Raw genomic sequence first — 19,517 nt, 5'->3', positions numbered from 1 at the left:
GGAAATTAAGCATTTTTAATTTCTTTTCCTTGATCAGTTTTCAAACTGGTTCAAAGTCCCTGATTGATCAAAGTTCCACCCAGTTTTACTTTGAATGCGCGTTTTGCACGTAGAGCCCAAAAACAGTTGTACAAACTTGCATAGCTGCGCGTGTACGCAAAAGTTTAGAACGCGGAACTTCAAAATTCGCATTTTATAGACTTTTCTTTGGAAGCGGTGGCTTGAACGAGCGTTGCCGAGGGCGATGTGAATGTAGCTTCAGAGCTCACTTTCTGTTTTTACCCCAGTTGTACTTAAATGGGAAAAGAGTCAGTTAGCCAGAACTTGCAAAATGTGTTATTTTTTTCCTTAAAAGCACCTTGTTTGCATATTTCAAACAGTAATCGGTTAAAGAAGCCTTTTTTATGTGGTTCTGAAGTGCAAATCACACCAACAAATCACTAAAAAAACATTTCAAACATTATAGCAATAATTTAAAAAAGCAAAACAAATGGCAACATTACATTTTAGAAATCAAAACAAAATGCATGTTAAAAAAACTGTTCAAAAAGAAATGAAACAGTATAAAAAAGGAAATGTTTCGGGAAACAAACTTAATTTCCTGAAAATAATGAAATATTAAAAAGATGAAGCAAAATAGAAAATCGGAAAAGTTGGATATCATGAGTTGTTAATAGAGATCCCTGATTGGATGAAGACATTTGTTCACCTTCTCATTTGGTATCTTCCACCGCCGCTGCAAAGGTTTGGGGATCACTTAATCAACTCTTTATCACAGTTTGGGAAAACATCCTTCTGTTTTCCCTCTACTTCAAAACTCAAACATCATTATCCATTCAGTGTCATCCCATTATAGCTACCTGTTCTGTGTGTTCCCATTTTTTAACATTTCATTTGGAATTTGGGAATTGACTTTTGTTTCCTGAAGTGTTTTCTTTTTACATGTTGGTTTCTAGAATGTTGTTTTGATCTCTAAAATGTATTGTTAGTTTTTTTTGTTGTTGTCTTGTTTTGCTTTTTTATTTGTTATTATGATCTTTAATATGTCTTTATGTCAGGCCCCTCTGTATTTATTTTGTCTTTGGTTTATTTACCCATAGGTTTCATTAGGAGTCTCCCGTTGGATGGTTATACTCTTGTGCTGTTCTGAGTCAACTCACATCTTACCGTGTTCTAAACTCTGGCATTCACGTGTAGCTATACACGTTTTTAAGCCCAACGTACAATAAGTATGGCCATAGAACGCATGTTGCAAAATAAACCAGGTTAAACTTTGACCAATCAGGGACTTGGATTTGGTTGCGACTTATGGATGGCGACCCTTTTTATTCGCGGAAGTGCCAACTGTTTGTAAATTGATCATGAAGGAGAAATCATTGAATGCCTCCGGACGGAATTCAATGACACCAAGTCTTTGATATATCGGAATAGAGCTGTGAAAGAAAAAGCCCGGAGCAAGATTTACGAGATTTTTACCGTTTTGACATTTCATTGCCTCTTCCAACTGTAGGTGGCAGACATGTGCTTGTAAACGGTAGAAAAGTACATTCAAGAACCTGTGTTTGACGTGTTCTTATACACACGTCACATGCCCTGTGTGCCCCCAGCTTGACTGACGAACCCACATCACATTACGTGAGCTTTTTTCAAACGAACGTGAAGTCATTTTCTTATCAACCCAAATACGCAAGCACTCAAAAAAAAGAACTACAACTGAGGGTATAGAGGAGGTCATGGGAGAGGCGCCATCTGATGCTGGCAGATGGAGTGATGGAGGCGACAGAGGAGAGCTGGAAATCAACAAGACTAAATACTTTTGGGCTTTTCTGAAGGCACTGATTTCACTCTGCATCCTGTCTGCCTGAATGACCCCACCTTATGGCAGACTTTGAGGAGATACTTTACAGATTATGTCCAATGCCTGCAAGCGTAAACATGACACAGCTTTCTCGTGCACCGGGAAAGAGGTTCAGTTTATCATCATTACAGATTCAAATGCAAATAGTTGCTTAAACTCTCTCAGCATTAGGAAAAAAGGCCTCCTTAAAAAGATTCCTCTTTTGAATCACTTTGTGATTTATGCCCTTAATGTGATGATTTATTGTTCCTTGTGTTGGACCTGCTGCACCAGCACTTTCAAAGGACGGCACTCCCATTCCTGCAACTTAAAGTCACCTCTGTCTTTGTTTTTGTTTTGTTTTTGTTTGTAGAATGGAGCCGTTCCAGGAGAGCCAGTGAAGAAGGACGAAAACCTCCGAAGAGGGAACTGGGGCAACCAGATTGAGTTTGTCCTCACAAGTGTGGGCTATGCTGTGGGCCTTGGCAATGTCTGGAGGTTTCCCTACCTCTGCTATAGAAATGGAGGAGGTATGGCTAATCTCAATTGTATCTATGAACCATCAATTAAAAGAATACAACAAAAACAAGAAAAGCTTCAACAATACCAGACACTCTTTAGTACAATCCAAGTAAAATATCATGTAACGTATATTTTGCACCATAAGGCTCACCTGACAGCCCTCTGTTGTTTATTAAATAAATAATTGATAATCCGGAGCGCCTTACATGTGGATTCATTCTGGTTGTGCTAATTGATGTCGAAGTCATTTTGACTTCGGCACGCTGACGAAATATCCTCATTTATGTTGAAACAAAGTTGGGTGCTATCGGAAATATGCTATCGTGGTTATTAATGTCTATGCTTTTGATACATGTTGCTAAGAATGTTGGGAGTTTGTTTCAGCGGTAATAGAATGTTTTAATACCTGTTACAGACAAGGGTGTGAGTAATTAAAGATATTGTAGATACTGTTTCATGGCTGACACTTTTAAAATGGCTAACATAAAGCGTGTTGGACTGTGTTTTTTTTTTTATATTACTATTAAGGTTGGGAGTTAGCGTAGTCATAGTAACGTTTGTTTTGGCGGTATCGGTCTGGGTTTTTTTTACGTGTTACAAAGGGAGTTACAGTAAAACTTTATCATGGCTAACGCTTCTAAAATTGCTAATGTGTAGCGGTGTTCGACTATGGTTGTGTCCGAATTCCTTCACTACTCACTACATAGTGCACTATATAGTGCGTTCACCATTTTATACTGCTGTCCGAATCGACAGTTCCAAAATCGAGTGCCCTGGAAATTTCCCAGAAGTCTCTGCGAAAAACCAGTGTGCGAATATATACCAGTGGGCGAATATAGACCACAATGCATTGCGTCGGAACAATTTTTCCAAAGAAATGTATGTAAATGTTTTTTTTTTCATAAACCACCGTTTTTATCTTTGGAAGACAAAACGCTTATATTAATCAGATTTTAACTCAGTGAAATCGATGAAATCCGCCGTTAAAAAAAGAAAAAGTAATGAGCATGGTGTCCGAACTTCTTTTAAAGTTCAGGGCACAAAAAAGTGCCGCACTATGTCGTTTTTTAGTACGTAGGGTTTAGAACCTGTGTGTAGTTGTTTTGTTTTTTTCACGCGTTACAAACAAGGTTGGGAGTTACAGTAAAACTATATCATGTTTAACGCTTCTAATATGACTAACGTGTAGCGGTGTTGGACTGTGTGGTTTTTTTACAGTGTTACTAGCAAAGTTGGGAGTTACTGTTAACACAAGTAATACATTCTGATGGATTTATCTTTGCTCAATGGCTCTAAAGATACTGAAGCTATTGACACCAAACTTTCTATACTGACTAATCATGACCTTACTGACCAACTAGAACATTTGGTGACAGTAGCTTCTGTATTTTTAGAGCTATTGAGCATTTTCTTTACCAATTATGATCCATATTTCAATATAAAAAATCTTAGAAATAAACAAGAAGATTTTCTGACGTAATCCTTGTTGTTGTAGGACTATAGTAGTAGTAGTAGTAGTAATAGTAGTAGTAGCAGGAGTAGCAGTAGCAGTAGCAGTAGTAGTAGTAGTAGTAGTAGTAGTAGCAGTAGCAGTAGTAGTAGTACCTCATAATCATGTTTGAGGAACAGTTTGTGTGCATTTGTGAAATCCACTTCATGTGGATTTGTGAATTTATATTACATGTTTGCAGAAATATATATTTGTAAAACAGAGTGTGTGTATTTGTGAAACAGTTTGTGTGCATTTCTGATTGTTGAGACTGAATTAACTCTGTAACGCATTGACAGTGCACCCTATTAGGCCTAGCGTGGAAAAAACAGTAGTAAAAACTTGCTTTAGAATATGTTCTAGTTACAGCTTGTGCCGAGAGTTAAAATGCCATTGTTTTCCATTCCTCTTTTTTAACTTTTTTTTTACTGATTTATTTTTCTTCAAAACTTGAATATTAAAAGGGAGTTATGCTTCTAGAGACATGCAAGATAATTGACCTTTTTTTGGGGATCAATGCTTAGAAAAGTACAAAGCAGTAATTTGTAAATTTGAGAAAATTCAGAAAAACAAAACAAAAAAATTAAAGAACGTTTGACTGTTAAGCATGGAGGTGGAAAGCTGATGGTTTGGGATTTTTAATTTTTTTTTTTTTATGTTTGTTTGCTTTTTGCCAAAGCAGGACATGATTATGTTAACCAAAAATTCTTTAAATGAAATGTAAAATTATTTAAAACTTCCACAATTGTGGACAATTTAATCCTATTTGTTTGATTGTATCTTCACCTAAATGTGTGGGCGACCTAAAAGTAGTAAACAGAACATGTGGCAGAGACCCAAAAAAGTTGAAGTATGAATGTAAAGGACTTGATTTCGAGGTAATACGGTAGTATTCTGTTACCGTGGTCATTGCTTTGTTGAAACCCAACTTCAGAACAAAGTCTGTCTAAAACAAAGAGAATCAAAACTAGTCGAGCACCGTCCCTGAAATTTTCCCCTTTCTTCTATTTGTTTGACAGCATCGCTTTTATACAACAGGAATATATCACCAAGCCTTAAAGTAAATCTACAATAGTGTCAGAAAAGAGAGGGGTCAAGAGTTGTGCTGTTATCTCCAGAAAGAAACAAGCTGAAGATTCTGACGATGCCTTCAAATTCAAGAGTCTCAGGCTCATGTGTATAGAATGATCTCCATTTCTCGTTTTTTCATTTGTAAATGTGCTACGCAAGGTGCTTAAGTGAGCCAAAATCTGTTACTTAGTCTGTGATTTTTATGTAACAGCCGATGTGTTTATTGGGCTGTGAGAAGTGTCAAAGTGTGTCTGACCGCAAATGATGAATCCAGGTGCTGCTGCTGCTGCTGACATGCTGTTCTCACCGTGCAGCAGCTGTGTTCACAGCAGACGAGCATGTTGACAAAATGCCGTTTGCATGTTTTCTCCGCGAGCAGATGAGCCACATATGCTTTGGATAGATTGGGCAAAATCATGTGTGTTGTTTTTTAAGTTCGAAAAATATGCACTGCAATATTATCAGGAAGTAAATCGGATTATTGTCTTGCTGTGATTTCCATTTCTGTTTGAATGTTAAAGTCTTAAATATTTGAATTAGGATTAGGCAAGTACTGGAGTTGCATTTTCATGCTTGGACTCTGATGTTTTCAGACATTTATTAGCATTTATTTGGACGATGGGCTTCCTCCCACCATCCAAAAACATGCTTAATAGGTTAATTGGTTACTCTTGGGTCTGTGATTGTGGCCCTGCGACAGACTGGCAACCTGTCCAGGATGTCCCCTGCCTTCGCTAACGAGTGGCAAGGATAGGCTCCAGCAGTCCTATGACCCAGAAAGGGACAAAAACGGGTTCAGAATTAACTATGAATTATTTATTAGCTCTCAGACACTGCCTGATGACACTAGAAGGTTTTGTGGGACACCCTGTTACCCTGGCAACAGACCCCCCATCACACTTGAATGGTACATAAAAACCCACCATAAAACACATTTCTTGTTATTATGTCTGATTTTATGGTCCAGTAGAAACACCATCTTGCTAGCATGGATGCTATTCGTTGGGGTAAATATTTACTTATTTATTTTTGTATGTTTATTTTTAGATAAAATGTTATTAAAGCTGGTCAACTTTACTCTTTGGCTTGTTAAAATATCAGTTAAAGTGTCTAAAGTATCCTTTATTAGCATTAGTTGATGCATAATTAAGCATTACTTAACTGTTAAATAACGTATTATTAGTTATTAATGCTTTGATATGCATTAAGTAGGGTTAAATAGTAAACAGTTAACTGTTAACTATTGCATTAAATACTACATTTTGTAATGCAGGGAAGCGTCTGTTAGCAAATTATTTAATTGTTTAAATAATTCTAAAAAATGTGTTAATTAATTAATTAATTAATGTTAATGAAGGGTACCTTATTATAAAGTGTTACACAAACATCAAACACTCACACTTAAACTGTTGATCAGATGACATGTTGGATTTGTTTTCAAATGTGCTTTTTGCTTTTTTGCTCTTGTCCCAGGTGCCTTCATGCTACCGTACTTCATCATGTTGGTCTTCTGCGGCATTCCTCTGTTCTTTCTTGAGCTTTCCTTTGGCCAGTTTGCCAGCCAGGGGTGTCTGGGTGTGTGGAAGATCAGCCCCATGTTCAAAGGTAAGAGTTTTAATAATGTGTTGGCCGGTTTTTCTTCTTCTGGATATTAATACGGTTGTTGACTTTGTGCAGATGATCGCAGACAAGTATGGATCAAAAGAACAGAATGAATAAGCAAAATGTAAAGCTAAAAAGTTAAGACTTTTCCAAAGAAAAGTCTTAGTAAACGCACATAAATGCCTGTTTCCGGTTTCCCGTGTTCAAAACTCTCAAATTCACGCTACGCAAGTCTCTGCGACCGTTTTCTGGCTGATCTTACAAAACGTGTGGCCTTTCAACGCATCTTGCAAGGGATTTTGATTTGGTATTGAAGTATGGCTGGCTTCTGTTTTAATTAACGGAAGTGCCGGAGGCAAAATTTATAACTGCGTTTGGTGGAATTTTATGGCATCAAGTCCTTTATTTATTGTAAAAGAGCTGGGAAAGAAAAAGCTTGGAGCAAGATTAGCGAAGATGGAATCGCTTCGATATTTCGCACCTAGCCTCTTCCAACTGGTGGACACGGGCTATTAAAGAGTAGAAGCTTGTCCAGCATGAACACCAAAAGCTGAAAGTACCTTCAAGAATCTGCGTTTACCACCTACTTGAACGTGTGTCACATGCCCGGTTTGTTTTAGCTTTACAATAAATAGATCTTTTGTTCTCTAAAACTCTTTCCCAACTTTGGAATCCACATTTCATCGCTCTTGTTTTGTTTTTCCGTTTTCTTCTCCTCTCCAGGTGTTGGCTATGGCATGATGGTGGTGTCCACCTACATTGGGATCTATTACAACGTGGTCATCTGCATCGCCTTCTACTACTTTTTTATGTCCATGACAAACCTGTTGCCCTGGACCTATTGCAACAACCCCTGGAACACGCCAGACTGCAGCGGCGTGGTGGGCAGCGGCTACCAAATCAATAACAGCCTTGCGAACGCAACCACCAGCCTGGTGGCAGGGGTGTCCGAGGTTGTCAATCGCACCAAGAGGACCAGTCCCAGTGAAGAATACTGGAAGTAAGAAAACCAACCAACAACAAATCAAAATTATAAAGACTATAAAAGCAGAAAAAAGATTTCAGATGAATTTATGTTGATGCCACTGAAGGGCTTTAAAGCTTGTGTGGAAGTATTTTTCAGTTTATTGAATAAAGAATTAAAAAAAAAAGCATGTCAATAAAACGTAGCAGTTCAATGGTTATTCTGAGAAATATGATGAGTTATTATTAGCAATTTGGGATTTTGGGGGCACCTGGTACTTCCTCTTTGTAACGTGTGTGTGTGGGGGTTGGGGGGGGGGGTGTCACTCAGTCCAGTTCCCATTTAGAGTCAATGGTCTAAATGGGTGACCCTTTTACTGCCATGATTTAAGATTGCCACCTGAATTTATTTTATTTTCGGGACAGAATTTGTCCTGCCACAAAGAAGCTCCAAATTACTAAGTTACCCCAACAATGCTTCACAGCTGGATTAGTATTTTTACAATTACAATGTTGTGATGATTGTTATGACTTTTAGACTTTATACCACAAAACTTGAATCAATTTGGTTGATGAACATTAGTTTCAGTGATCTCTGTCAATACTGTCATGTTTTCTAAACTAAACAATCCCAGATGTGGACATAACTCAAGATGCACTTTCATATTTGACTAGTCAAAGTTGCTAAGACAAAAATGTTCACATGTATTGAACTTAATTATTATAATCACCTAATGTGGGATTCCCCCCCCCCTTGCTGTCAACATTTTTATCCCAAAAAAATGTCCCCCCCATAATTATAAAACTATAAGCGAACATGCACCTAATAATAACCATAACAATAATAAAAGCCTTTTAGAAGATCAACTCGCTCTATTTCAGAGCTTTTTTTACAACGGGTCCACAGTTTCTTCTACTATGGATGTACCGTGACTTGTCCAGACCAATCACTATCTTACACGTCATCGGACCAACGTACAGCTAATCAAATAGTGTGACGTCATGATTAGTCGCAGGCCCCCGAACACGGCCATTACATTGGTGAGAGTTAAAATGATTTTATTTGAAGCGTTAAGATGATAAATAAAACCATAGATAAAATGTCTTAACAAAGCTTGGAGAACGTTAACTCTTGCACCAACAATTGCTTGCCACAAATAAGCATTTTGTGCACACAAATAAGTAGTAGGAATTGTAGATGCTAAAATATTCATTTGTGCATTCAAAATTATAAATTGCCCAAAAAATACTAATTTTTGCCCAAATCCATGGCTCCATTTAAAACACTAAAACTGGAATGTTTTATAAATAATACCATCATAACAGTTTTATGTTTTTGGTTTTCCAGTTTTTTGAACCCCTAAATGTTGACTGATTTTGTTGTTGTTGTTGTTGTTTTTGTTTTAGGCACTATGTTTTAAACATCTCAGACGATATCGGAAACTTCGGAGAGGTCCGTCTCCCTATCTTGGGCTGCTTGGCGGTCTCCTGGTGCGTGGTTTTCCTCTGTCTCATCAGGGGTGTCAAGTCCTCCGGAAAGGTGAGTCTGCAGAGAAAGATATTCGCTCCTTTACATATTTGCAATCGGGTTCTTTTCTCTGCTGATCTTTTCCGTGTGTCTCCAGGTGGTATACTTCACAGCCACGTTCCCATACGTCGTTCTGACCATCCTGTTCATCCGTGGGATCACCCTGGACGGAGCCATAAATGGCATCAAGTACTACCTGACTCCACAGTGGCAGAAGGTCCTGGATGCAAAGGTATGGACTGAATCTGACCACATGGATTAGAAATCCAATTGCAAAAAGTATATATATTTTTTGTTTGAAGCTTAATTTTGTTTCTTGTAGGTGTGGGGAGATGCTGCCTCACAAATCTTCTACTCCCTGGGTTGTGCCTGGGGGGGTCTCATTACTATGGCTTCCTACAACAAGTTCCACAATAACTGTTTCAGGTTGGTACCCTCAAAAAACAGAAATAGATTGATTAAAAAGTTAAGTTAGTTGAAGATAATGCATCTATTCCCTCATCCACAACATGAAGCTTGGGAAAAGACGCTTGTTCAACTTATTATATTGATATATTATAGTGCACTTTTCAATCAGATGTTAAAGATTTGCATATTCATTTTGATTGATCCAAAATCGGTCGGGTTGTTCTTAAGCTTTTTAAAAGGAAAAGTAACACATCTAAGGTTGATTTGGTCTTTCAGCTCCTAAAGATGTTTTTTCTAAGATTTAGACATTACGTTTGCTCTTGTGCGTTCTATTCTATTTCCCTGTAAAATGTTTTTTTTTTAAGCATTTGTCCCCGTCAGTACGATCAACACAAGGTTAGTTCTCTTCCAAAGCAACTATAGACAATTGAGTCATTTGACCTGTGAGGATGACACAAGCAGGATAAACGTGAATCAAGAAAACATCTGATGGTTTTGTTAACTCCCATCCCCGGCCTGATTTAGAATTTTAAGACAAAATATGGCAAAAATGTATCAAACCTAATAATTTGAACTGGAAATAACATAGGTAGTGTGGAACCAAGTAAAAAAAAAATCTAAAGCTGTTACATTTACTATTAACTCGTAAAGCCAAAAAATGTTAGAAACTACATTTTTCAACTACAAAATTTGTAACAATTTTCATTTAAACAAATTATTTTATTTTGTTTTTTTTCTATAAAAGTAAGCCGACTCCGTATTTTACTTATTTCTTTTTTATTGGGAAAGGTATATGCTGTATCTATAGGTCCCCTTTGAAAAAGTAGTTCACTAGAAGTTTATTTTTTAAAAATATTTGAGTACAAATATAAGTATAGCAAGTATACTAAAGATTATGTACGTAGAGTGTAGGAGGTATATTAACGGGATACTTCTTTAGACTAAATTACATTTTTTTTAAGTTTACAATATATAGATAGTATAAAGAAAAGTAAACCTCAAGTTTTCTGCCGTACTTTTAGTGTAGACTAAGTAAACTGATAGTCATTCAAATAGACTACTTTATGCTGGGGTCATACAAATGGTTTTGGTGTGTATGTTAGTGAGTTGGCTTAGTTGTTAGCATTGTTTTCATGGCCATTTACACAGCTAAATGTAAACTATAAAAAGTATTGTTGATTGTTTATTTTACAATTGTCTATAAGAAATTTACAACTCTTTGTCCACAAGGAGTGAATGTCGGCTAACGTCTCTAACTAGCTTGCTGGGTGTTAGCCTACACGTCAAAAACCTGATTTCATCGCGAATTGGATTTCCGATAATAAATGTGTTTATTGGAAACGGGACAATTTAGAAGAAACTATTATTTGACTAGTTATTAATAAAAAATAAATAAAAATGTTTTTTGCACTTGGAGTGGGTGGTTTTTGAGGCATATTGAAATTGACAAATTTCGCAAAACTGCAATGAGTCACGTGACGGGATGCCAATGCGCTTCTTGGTAGGTCATGACCTCAAAAAAGATGCCGACGTCTCCTTTGATAGATGATGATGGTGTCGTGGAAGAAATCTGAATGCATCTGCTGTAAATCATTGTTCACATCCATGTGTCTGAATGACAGAGTAGGTTTGTGTATTTAAATCTATGATTTAATTGAAACAGTGTAACTGCAGGTTGTGTTTTTTGAACATTTCTAGAATTTTGGTAAAGTTTCTGGCATATGTGTAATGGAAACACAGCTAGTGTGGGTTGTTTAAAAGGTGTCTCAGTTTGTTTCTGTTTGTTTTTATGTAGTATTTGGTCAAAAGGGAATTGTTTTTTTTACATATGTGTGGTTTTTCTTGTAGAATTGGAGTTGAACAAAACAGGTTGCTTTAGTAAGAAGAAAGCTGCATGCTAGTTTATGGCAGAAATAAAACAAAGCATTAGGTATTTCCCTTCACAACAAGTAAAACACTTGAAGTTTTTTGTTTTTTTTTGTCATATTTGTGTTTAAGTATAAATTCGGCAAAGTTATAGACCATGTACTTGGAGTGTAGGAAATATATTCCAATTCAAAATCAAACTTTATTTATAAAGCACTTTTCATGCAGCAGTAAAACAAAGTGCTTCACTAATATACTAACTGAAAATTTCTGAAGACTAAATTGGAACGTTTTAAGTTTACAACATATACTTGGCATATAAAAATTATACTTCCTCTTTTTTTAGTATTTTGTAGTTCCCAGCTTTAATGCAGGAGGATAAACTTTTTGTGGCTTTGGAGTGTGGGGTTAAAATTTTCCGTTGTCAAATAAGTAAGTAATAGGCCTGAAAAAGGTTAAAAATTTAGTAAACAACAAATCTTGACAGTGTCACGATATTGCAGAAAAAAATTGAAAAAAAAACAAAGCTTCCAGCGCCTGGAGCTGCAGACTTTGCCGTCTGCACACACAGCTTTTCTGGGGCTCTAACCAGCTCATGTTGTGCAGCTTGAATCCCTGCAGCCAGACGTTCAGCTCTCCTCTAACACCACCAATCGGTGCACATGCGGAAGTGCAGAGAGCAATGCAGAGCAAAGCCCCATGGGGGAGAAACAAACGCCCATCAAAGTGATCAAAGGCATCCTGTCCAGGAACTGCAACAGGAAACACAAGGAAAAGATGTCAGAAACCACAGAATTCCCTTGTCGGGTCTGTCAAGAAGCTGCTAAGGGCTTGCCATCCTAAAATGATGAGTCATGATCACTTTGTTGACACGTGACTATGTAGATATTACCTAAACTCAATATGCTCAGCTTTAAAGCTCAATAAAGCAAATGCAGGATGAGAAAAAGTTTAACTTAATAATGCAGGGGTGCATCCACAATGCAAAAAGAAGCCCCTTAGAACTAATTCCAGTCTAAAATACTGTGTTTATGTATTCATAAATTCAAAAGTTGACGACGTATGCAGTATTTTGAGTCAAAAATACTAGGTTTATGTACTAATAATTCCAAAACTGCACACATCTTTGTGAGGAAATAGCTTTGCTGTGTGTAATAATATTTTTGTAGTAGTACGTAATTAGAACAGATAAGACGTTTTATTAGGAAAACAGAAAGCACAAGAGTCACGTTTCATGCTTTACTGTAAATAGTGTTATGGGGGGGGGTATGACGTTTCTAAAGCGCGTCTGGCTTAACCACGGATGAGCGAATGGCGGCCCCCGGTCTATGGCAGGGCTGGAGAAGTGTCCTGCCTGGGTGGACTCGGATCCCTCAGGCGGGAACCGCTGACTGGCTGAAGGTGCCGTGGCAGGACGGCTGGGTCAGACTTGGTCTTATTGCCAATCCAGGAAAGGCGACCCCGGCCTCGAGAAACGCTCCTGCGGGCTGAACTGCTCCTCCGCCGGGGACCTGGCGCACTGCGGGGCCGGTAGCTTCTTTCCAAGGGCAGAAAGAATTTGCGTTCAGTGTATCTAAACACGCATGTGTAGTGACAAATGTATGAGAAGATGCTCACTTTGCTGTTCTCCGTGTCAATCAAGCCACATACTTCTGGGTAAAGAAGATGATTCGTTGACGGATTTTTAAAAATTATCTGTATATAGTTTTTGGTTATTTATCTTTGATGGCCTGCGATCTACCCACTTATAGTTTGACATAATGAGCACCCCTGCTATAAAGTTTCTGGTTTTATATTTTACATTTTTGGTTGCTATGTGCCGTGGGATTTTTGTCAAAGAAAAAATGTACCTTGGCTCAAATAAGGTTGAAAAACACGGGTTCAGACAACTTAGCAGAGAGAGGTTCTGAAATAATCTAGAGCAGAATTCTCTCCAGTGGAAGTACCGGTATATTGTTTTCACACACAAAAAAAATATGTGTTTACATTTTTGTGTTTTTCGTGCTAAACTACAAATAACTAAAGCAAAGAACTACAAACTGGCTGGGAGCACTAACCTCATATGGAAACTATAAAATGACCTGCTATAAAAGTAGAGAAGCCTCAATGTGTCTGTTTCATAGACATGATCGGCGGCCGTGTTTTGACGTGATGGCCACGATATCCCCAGGGTGTTTCATTCTTCCTACTTACGGTTTACAGTTTGGAGGACTTAGCAGAGCAGACTTTGGGGATAATCTAGAGCGGAATTCTCTCCTACGGAAGCGGATTGTGTTCCAGTGTTTTTCAACCAGTGTGCCGTGACATATGGTCAGGTGTCGTGAGAAATTACCCTCAATAATTGATCAAAAACATTTTCCATCTCCAGGATATCTGCCCTGTGTTCATCCAAACAGGCCCTGATAAAACACTGAGTAGTTAGGAATATGAAAGATCATAAAATACCTTTTCTTTCTGTTTGTTTGATTCTATTAAAGACATTTTGATAAGAATGACGGTACCGCGATTTAGCCACAGCTTCAGCTGTTTTCTGAAAAGTCCTGCCCCTTTAACTGTCTCCACCAATCATTCTTGGACCCCTAATCATACGTCATCAGTCTGACCAATCAGCAGTGGTTAAAGTCCTCACTTCTTTGTTCCAATTTAGCTCGTAAAGTCTCTCAGTTCCAACAAGCTCCTCTTTAGCGGTGTAGCTTTCCACGGGATCCGGTGTCAGACCGTGGAACAAGTGAACAAAACAATGAAGCTCAGAGACGCGAGTCGAGATCAGCGACAGTTTTGCACTACATCTCCCATGATGCATCGGGTTAAAGTGTCAGCGTCTCAGCGTAAAATGAGTATTCCCTGTTAAACGTCTTGAAACCACAACGAACACACATCAAACAGTTTTGAAATCTTCTTGATGAAATCAGAGGTCAACAGTTTAGTTCTCCTTCAAGGTTTGAGTTTATTAACAGCCAAACATCCCAGAGGTTTTGGTCCAAGTCATCTTTCTAACTGAAACACTTTTTTAATAACGTCTGGAGTATTTTATATGTTAAACTTAAGAAGAAGTAATAACAACATTAAAGAAACAGGATTAAGGTAAAGTGGCCGACAGACACAATTAAACTAAATTTAAAACAATTTAATCATCTAAGAAGAAATAAAACATTTTTGTTAAAGTTTTCAAAGACTTTATCTTTGATTAAGACAAAAGAAAATCTAATAAAACCTCAACATGTTTACTTTTTGTGTAGCTACAGTTATTTTTATGTAAAATGTATCAAAAATATTGTGATCGTATAATTGTTATAAAATTACAGTTTCCTTTGCACCAACATTTAAAACAAATATCAAAATTAATATTTAGAAAGAATAAATTTGTTTTTTTGTGAGGTTACATAAAATTGCATATTCATAAACTGGAGGAGAAAACAACTACCAGGGTAAAATGTCAAATAACTTAGTTGAAAATTATTACTGAAAACTAACTTAAACTTTATTACAAATTAAAAAAAAAAAACATTGTGGAGGGACTGTACATCAATTCAGACACGAGAGTTTCTCCTTTAATTTTTGGATGCTGGTATGCCACGGGATTTTTGCCATGGATAAAGTGTGTCGTGGCTCAAAAACGGTTGAAAAACACTGTTGTATTCAATAAAATCCAAAGGAAAACAGGTTTTTTGTTTTTATTGTGTTTTTTTGTGATATTTTTGCGTGTTTTTTTTTGTCCTAGTGTTTTTCTGGGCTCTAACCTACGACGGAGTATTAGGGCCACCAAAAAAAAAAAAAAGTAAAATTACGACATTTTATCTCGTAAATTTACGAGAAAAAAGTCATAGATTAACAAGGAGAAAACACCGAAGTTGTCCGTTTATCGGAGCATCGCTTGAAGATGAAAGATGTGGAGCCTTTTGTGAAGCATTATTTCCAGTTTTATAATAGGTTTGAAACAAACAGATTCTGAACCTTTGGCGACTCAAAATCAGATTATTGTCAGTGGAGCCGGTTTTCCGGGGTTCAGTGTCAGTAAAGCGGAGTTTCATATGTAAAATAAGGAGCTCAGAGACACATTTGGGTGCAGAGGATCGTTGCAGTTTTTATTCTCCTTTTCATTCACAAACCCTGAAGTTCATCTGTCACCTTACGTCATGAACCTGTCATCAGATCCGAACACCAATGCGGAAGTAAACGTCCCGTTATATCATCAAACAACAAAGATGAATGAAAATAGTCTATTATATTAGCATTAGAACATTGAAAATGCCAAAAAAGTGATCCTCCTCCTCAGACGGAAGCGTCACACAAACATAGAGATCTTGTCTTTGGTGGAGGAAGAAAGGATTGAAGTGGAAAGCTGCAGGGACACCGATGGCTTCATCGGGCTGCAGAGATCCTGCAAACCAACCATCAATAAATAAAACTTTAATAAATTGTAAATCAAACAAATGAGCTTCCAGATATTTGGAACGTTCAAGCTCATTCAGATCACCTGTTCAACTGAGTTTAGTCGGTCTGCTCTGCTGCTGCGCGGCGTTCACCTGCTGCTCTGCATGCTCACTTCCACTTAATATCGTAAATTTACGAGTTTTTTTTCTCATAAATTTACGACTTAAAATCTTGTAAAATTACGAGTTTTTTCTCATAAATTTACGAGTTTTTATCTCCTAAATTTAGGAGATAAAAACTCGTAATTTTACTTTTTTTTTTTTTTGGTGGCTTTTTTTTTTTTTTTTTTTGGTGGCCCTAATACTCCGTCGTACTAACCTGATCTTCTCATGAAAACTCTAATAAGATCTGCAATTTATAGTTAATAACCCACAATGTGTCCGTGTCATAGACGTGACCCGTGTCCTTTCTGTTTACGTGCTCGTCACGTCACGTCTGTTTTTTTACCTTCAAACTTCATTCACAAACTTTACAGAGCGAAAAAACACTAAAAATAAGAAGGAAAAGTCCCCTTTAAGGTTTTTTAAGGGATTCCAATAAGCTTCCATACTCTCCATATTTAGTTTTTACTTTATCCCCCCCCAATTTCCTTTCCGTCAGATTAACCAAAAGTGCAACTTGGTTTTTGTTTTCTTCCTACAGAGACAGCATCATCATCAGCATAACCAACTGTGCGACCAGTGTGTATGCCGGCTTTGTCATCTTCTCCATCCTGGGCTTCATGGCGCACAACCTGAACGTCCCTGTGTCTGAGGTGGCCGACCACGGCCCTGGTCTGGCTTTTGTGGCCTACCCTGAAGCGCTCACTCTGCTGCCCATTTCTCCACTCTGGTCCCTGTTGTTCTTCTTCATGCTCATCCTGTTGGGACTGGGAACACAGGTAACACAATGTTTGCTATGAATTTACAAACCGGACTGACCCTTCAAAGTTCCCCTCCGATCATCTATTCTATACTCGTTCCCTGTGGTCTTTGAATGATAATTATGCCGGGTTTTTTTTTTTTGCCAAAATCAATAAATCTGTTGTTTTCTAGGACATAGTTTCTGCAGAGTGGCAGTAGATCATTCAAAATTCACCTCTGAGTTGTAAGTGGCCTGTTGGCACAAAATAACCCCCGCCCCCTTCCTCGTCCATTTTCTACCTCACAGATATGATCTTTTTTAGGGTGTTTTTTTTCCTCGGATCTTGATTAATAGTAATTTGAATACTCAGAAATTCAATTTGGAGCTAAATTGTCTATAAATTTGTCCTCCATCATCAGAAAAATGCCCCAACAACATGTTTGAAAACACCATTTCCATCAGAGTAGCAAACTGCCTTTGCTTGTTTCACGAATGTAGCCGTAATCTCCGGTTTTTCTCTCCGTTTTGGCAGTTCTGTCTGTTGGAGACTTTGGTAACGGCCATCGTGGATGAGATCGGCACAGACTGGATCATTCGAAACAAGACTGTGGTCACACTCTCGGTGGCCGTCGTTGGTTTCCTGCTGGGGGTGCCTCTGACAACACAGGCAAGTCCAACACATCAACACTCAAGTCCACATTTTTGTTTCCAGACCGGTTGAACGTCGGACAATATTTCCACTGAGCGGCCTGTTCCAGGCTGAAGCAAGCCTTAAAGTTTATCTTCCTCCTCTGTATAATATCTGCAACTGCTTTAAACTTTATTTGAACTCTAGATTAAATGTAGGAAGGATAAAAATGAGATCTAGATATTCCATTAACCCATAATTGTCAAAGTGGAAGCTTAAAACAAAATAAATAAAAATCCCAGACCAACTTCCGCCTGGTTTGATGTTAATCCAGTAGCTGAGAAAGGAATAAAGTAGCTTTAGATAATAGATGAGCCACTTTATTAGCAGCATCTTCTGGACATTAAACAGCCTGTTGCTAAATATTCTGCATTGGTATTATGGTCTGTTGGAAAAACTGTCAAGATAAAACCACATTTGGAGTGAAAGCTCTTGTCAAGTCAAAAGTTCTTCTTCCGTTTCCTCACTGACTCTTTTCTGTGAAAAAAAAATGATTTTTTAACTTTGTTTAAATCTTTAAGAAGGTAGAGGGTGGATTTTTGACAGGCGACTTGACATGCGTCAAGAACGAGTCGGATGTGTTTGAGAATCCAATCATTTTCAAAATAAAACTTCCTGCAGTATCAGATTAAAGATAAAGTGGAAAAAATGTAGGTTTCTGCTGCGTTTTTATTTTATTTTTTTAAATCTCTGTGGCCCGACACCAACTACCCCACAGAACCGGGTTGGGGGATCCCTGCTGTAGAATATAACCTCCCTCTTCTTCTCTAGAAAGTTCTTTTATTTTTGTGTGCAGGCTGGAATCTACTGGTTGCTGCTGATGGACAACTATGCTGCCAGTTTCTCCCTGGTCGTCATCTCCTGCATCATGTGTATCTGCATCATGTATATTTATGGTGAGGAGAAGCATGTTTATGAGTTCCATGCAAAAACTCTCCGCTCCCAGAACGATGGAATAATGAAATCAAAAGATCTAAAGGGATCCCTACTTGAGATCATAAAAAAGGTTTTTCTAAAGATTTAAAATGTGATTTTTCTTTATTTTAAAACATAAGACTTTAACTTGGCTCCACTAAGTTAAATGTTAAGGTAAAACAAGTGCAAAGCTTTTAAGACTTTCTTTTTTCGTGTCAAACCTGACTGTGTGTCACCATGACTCTGTCTAGACTCATTACAATTGAGTCCTGCTGTCTGCGTCTATTGTGTTGCAGATTGCATTTTAAACGCTCAAACCAAACTGCTTTTGCCTGAGATTTTAGCATAAGATGCATAAAGAACTGCAGGATATTCAGTCTAAACACGCCGTTCCAAAGTCCAGATGGGGCTTAAACACAGATAGAATTTAAATAGTTAAAAAGATCATTCAAGTGTAAAGGACAAAACAGAAAAAAATACTTTAAAATAGTGATACTTTTATCAAATCACAATGTTTTATTCTTGATAATATGATTGGATACTATCAATATTTCAATCTGTCACTTTGTTCAGAAAATATAATGATGTTTCTCGCTATATTCCTGACTACCTGTAAGTTGACAAGAAAAAAGAAGATGTTTAAAGTAAAATTACAGTAAAACAAAGTTACAACATGAAAAAAAAAGATATTAAAAGAAATTGCAATAAAAATGATGATAAAATATTAGTAGATCTAGATTTAATCCCCCCCAAAAAAAATGGAATTTGAAAAATAAATGAAATAATTTTTAGTGGTAAATCACAAAACAAACTAACAGTTTGTACTGTCAAGTAGAAGTTCTGGAAAGAAAAGAAAGTCTGATGGATTAATGTTTTCAAACTGTGATTGCTTTTTATCCTGAACTATGAAAATAATTCAGTAGAAAATGTCTAAAGCTTTTCACATGAACTTTCACAGTGGACGAGCAGGGAGGGGCTTCTTTTCCCTCCCTTTGTCTAATGTTTACTAGCCCATGTCCGCCACCTGCTGTTGGAAGAGGCTGATCTGTCTGTGTCAAAATGTCACTCTTGGATGTAACATTAGTCTTTACAGCAGATGTAGCATAAATGCTATGAAGCTTAAACTCATAAACTACCGTACTGAAATTAGCAGCTGGACACTTTTATCCCCTCACTTTCTCCTTCTCTCTCTTTTGACTTTTACCCCACCCCCTTTTTTGCCTTTATTTTTTCACATCTTTCTACTCTTTCTTCCCTCTGTAAAGTAATAAATAAACAAAGAATAATAATAAAAAAAGGGTTTATACAAATATTCTCCTTGGCTATTGGAAGATACAAAACCCCTTATTGA

The 19,517-nt window shown here is 37.4% G+C and overlaps 1 protein-coding gene across 3 annotated transcripts in view; it reads left to right on the top strand.

Moving 5' to 3' along the window:
- The window catches only part of slc6a9 (solute carrier family 6 member 9), a 98,396-nt gene that overhangs the window by 72,395 nt on the left and 6,484 nt on the right, over positions 1–19,517 (top strand). For all 3 annotated transcript variants that reach the window (XM_020710949.3, XM_011486570.4, XM_011486569.4), the window contains 9 exons: positions 2,211–2,367; positions 6,393–6,524; positions 7,245–7,521; positions 8,892–9,024; positions 9,110–9,244; positions 9,335–9,438; positions 16,363–16,600; positions 17,096–17,230; positions 18,048–18,147. In XM_020710949.3, coding sequence (XP_020566608.1) covers positions 2,211–2,367; positions 6,393–6,524; positions 7,245–7,521; positions 8,892–9,024; positions 9,110–9,244; positions 9,335–9,438; positions 16,363–16,600; positions 17,096–17,230; positions 18,048–18,147 — 1,411 coding nt within the window. The remainder of the gene's footprint in view (positions 1–2,210; positions 2,368–6,392; positions 6,525–7,244; positions 7,522–8,891; positions 9,025–9,109; positions 9,245–9,334; positions 9,439–16,362; positions 16,601–17,095; positions 17,231–18,047; positions 18,148–19,517) is intronic.

Source organism: Oryzias latipes, chromosome 17, assembly GCF_053564925.1.
Source record: "Oryzias latipes strain Hd-rR chromosome 17, Olatipes_Hd-rR_3.1".
Classification (NCBI taxonomy): Eukaryota; Metazoa; Chordata; class Actinopteri; order Beloniformes; family Adrianichthyidae; genus Oryzias; species Oryzias latipes.
The sequence above is the reverse complement of the archived record's forward strand: the minus strand, read 5'-3'. Positions and strand labels throughout refer to the sequence as shown.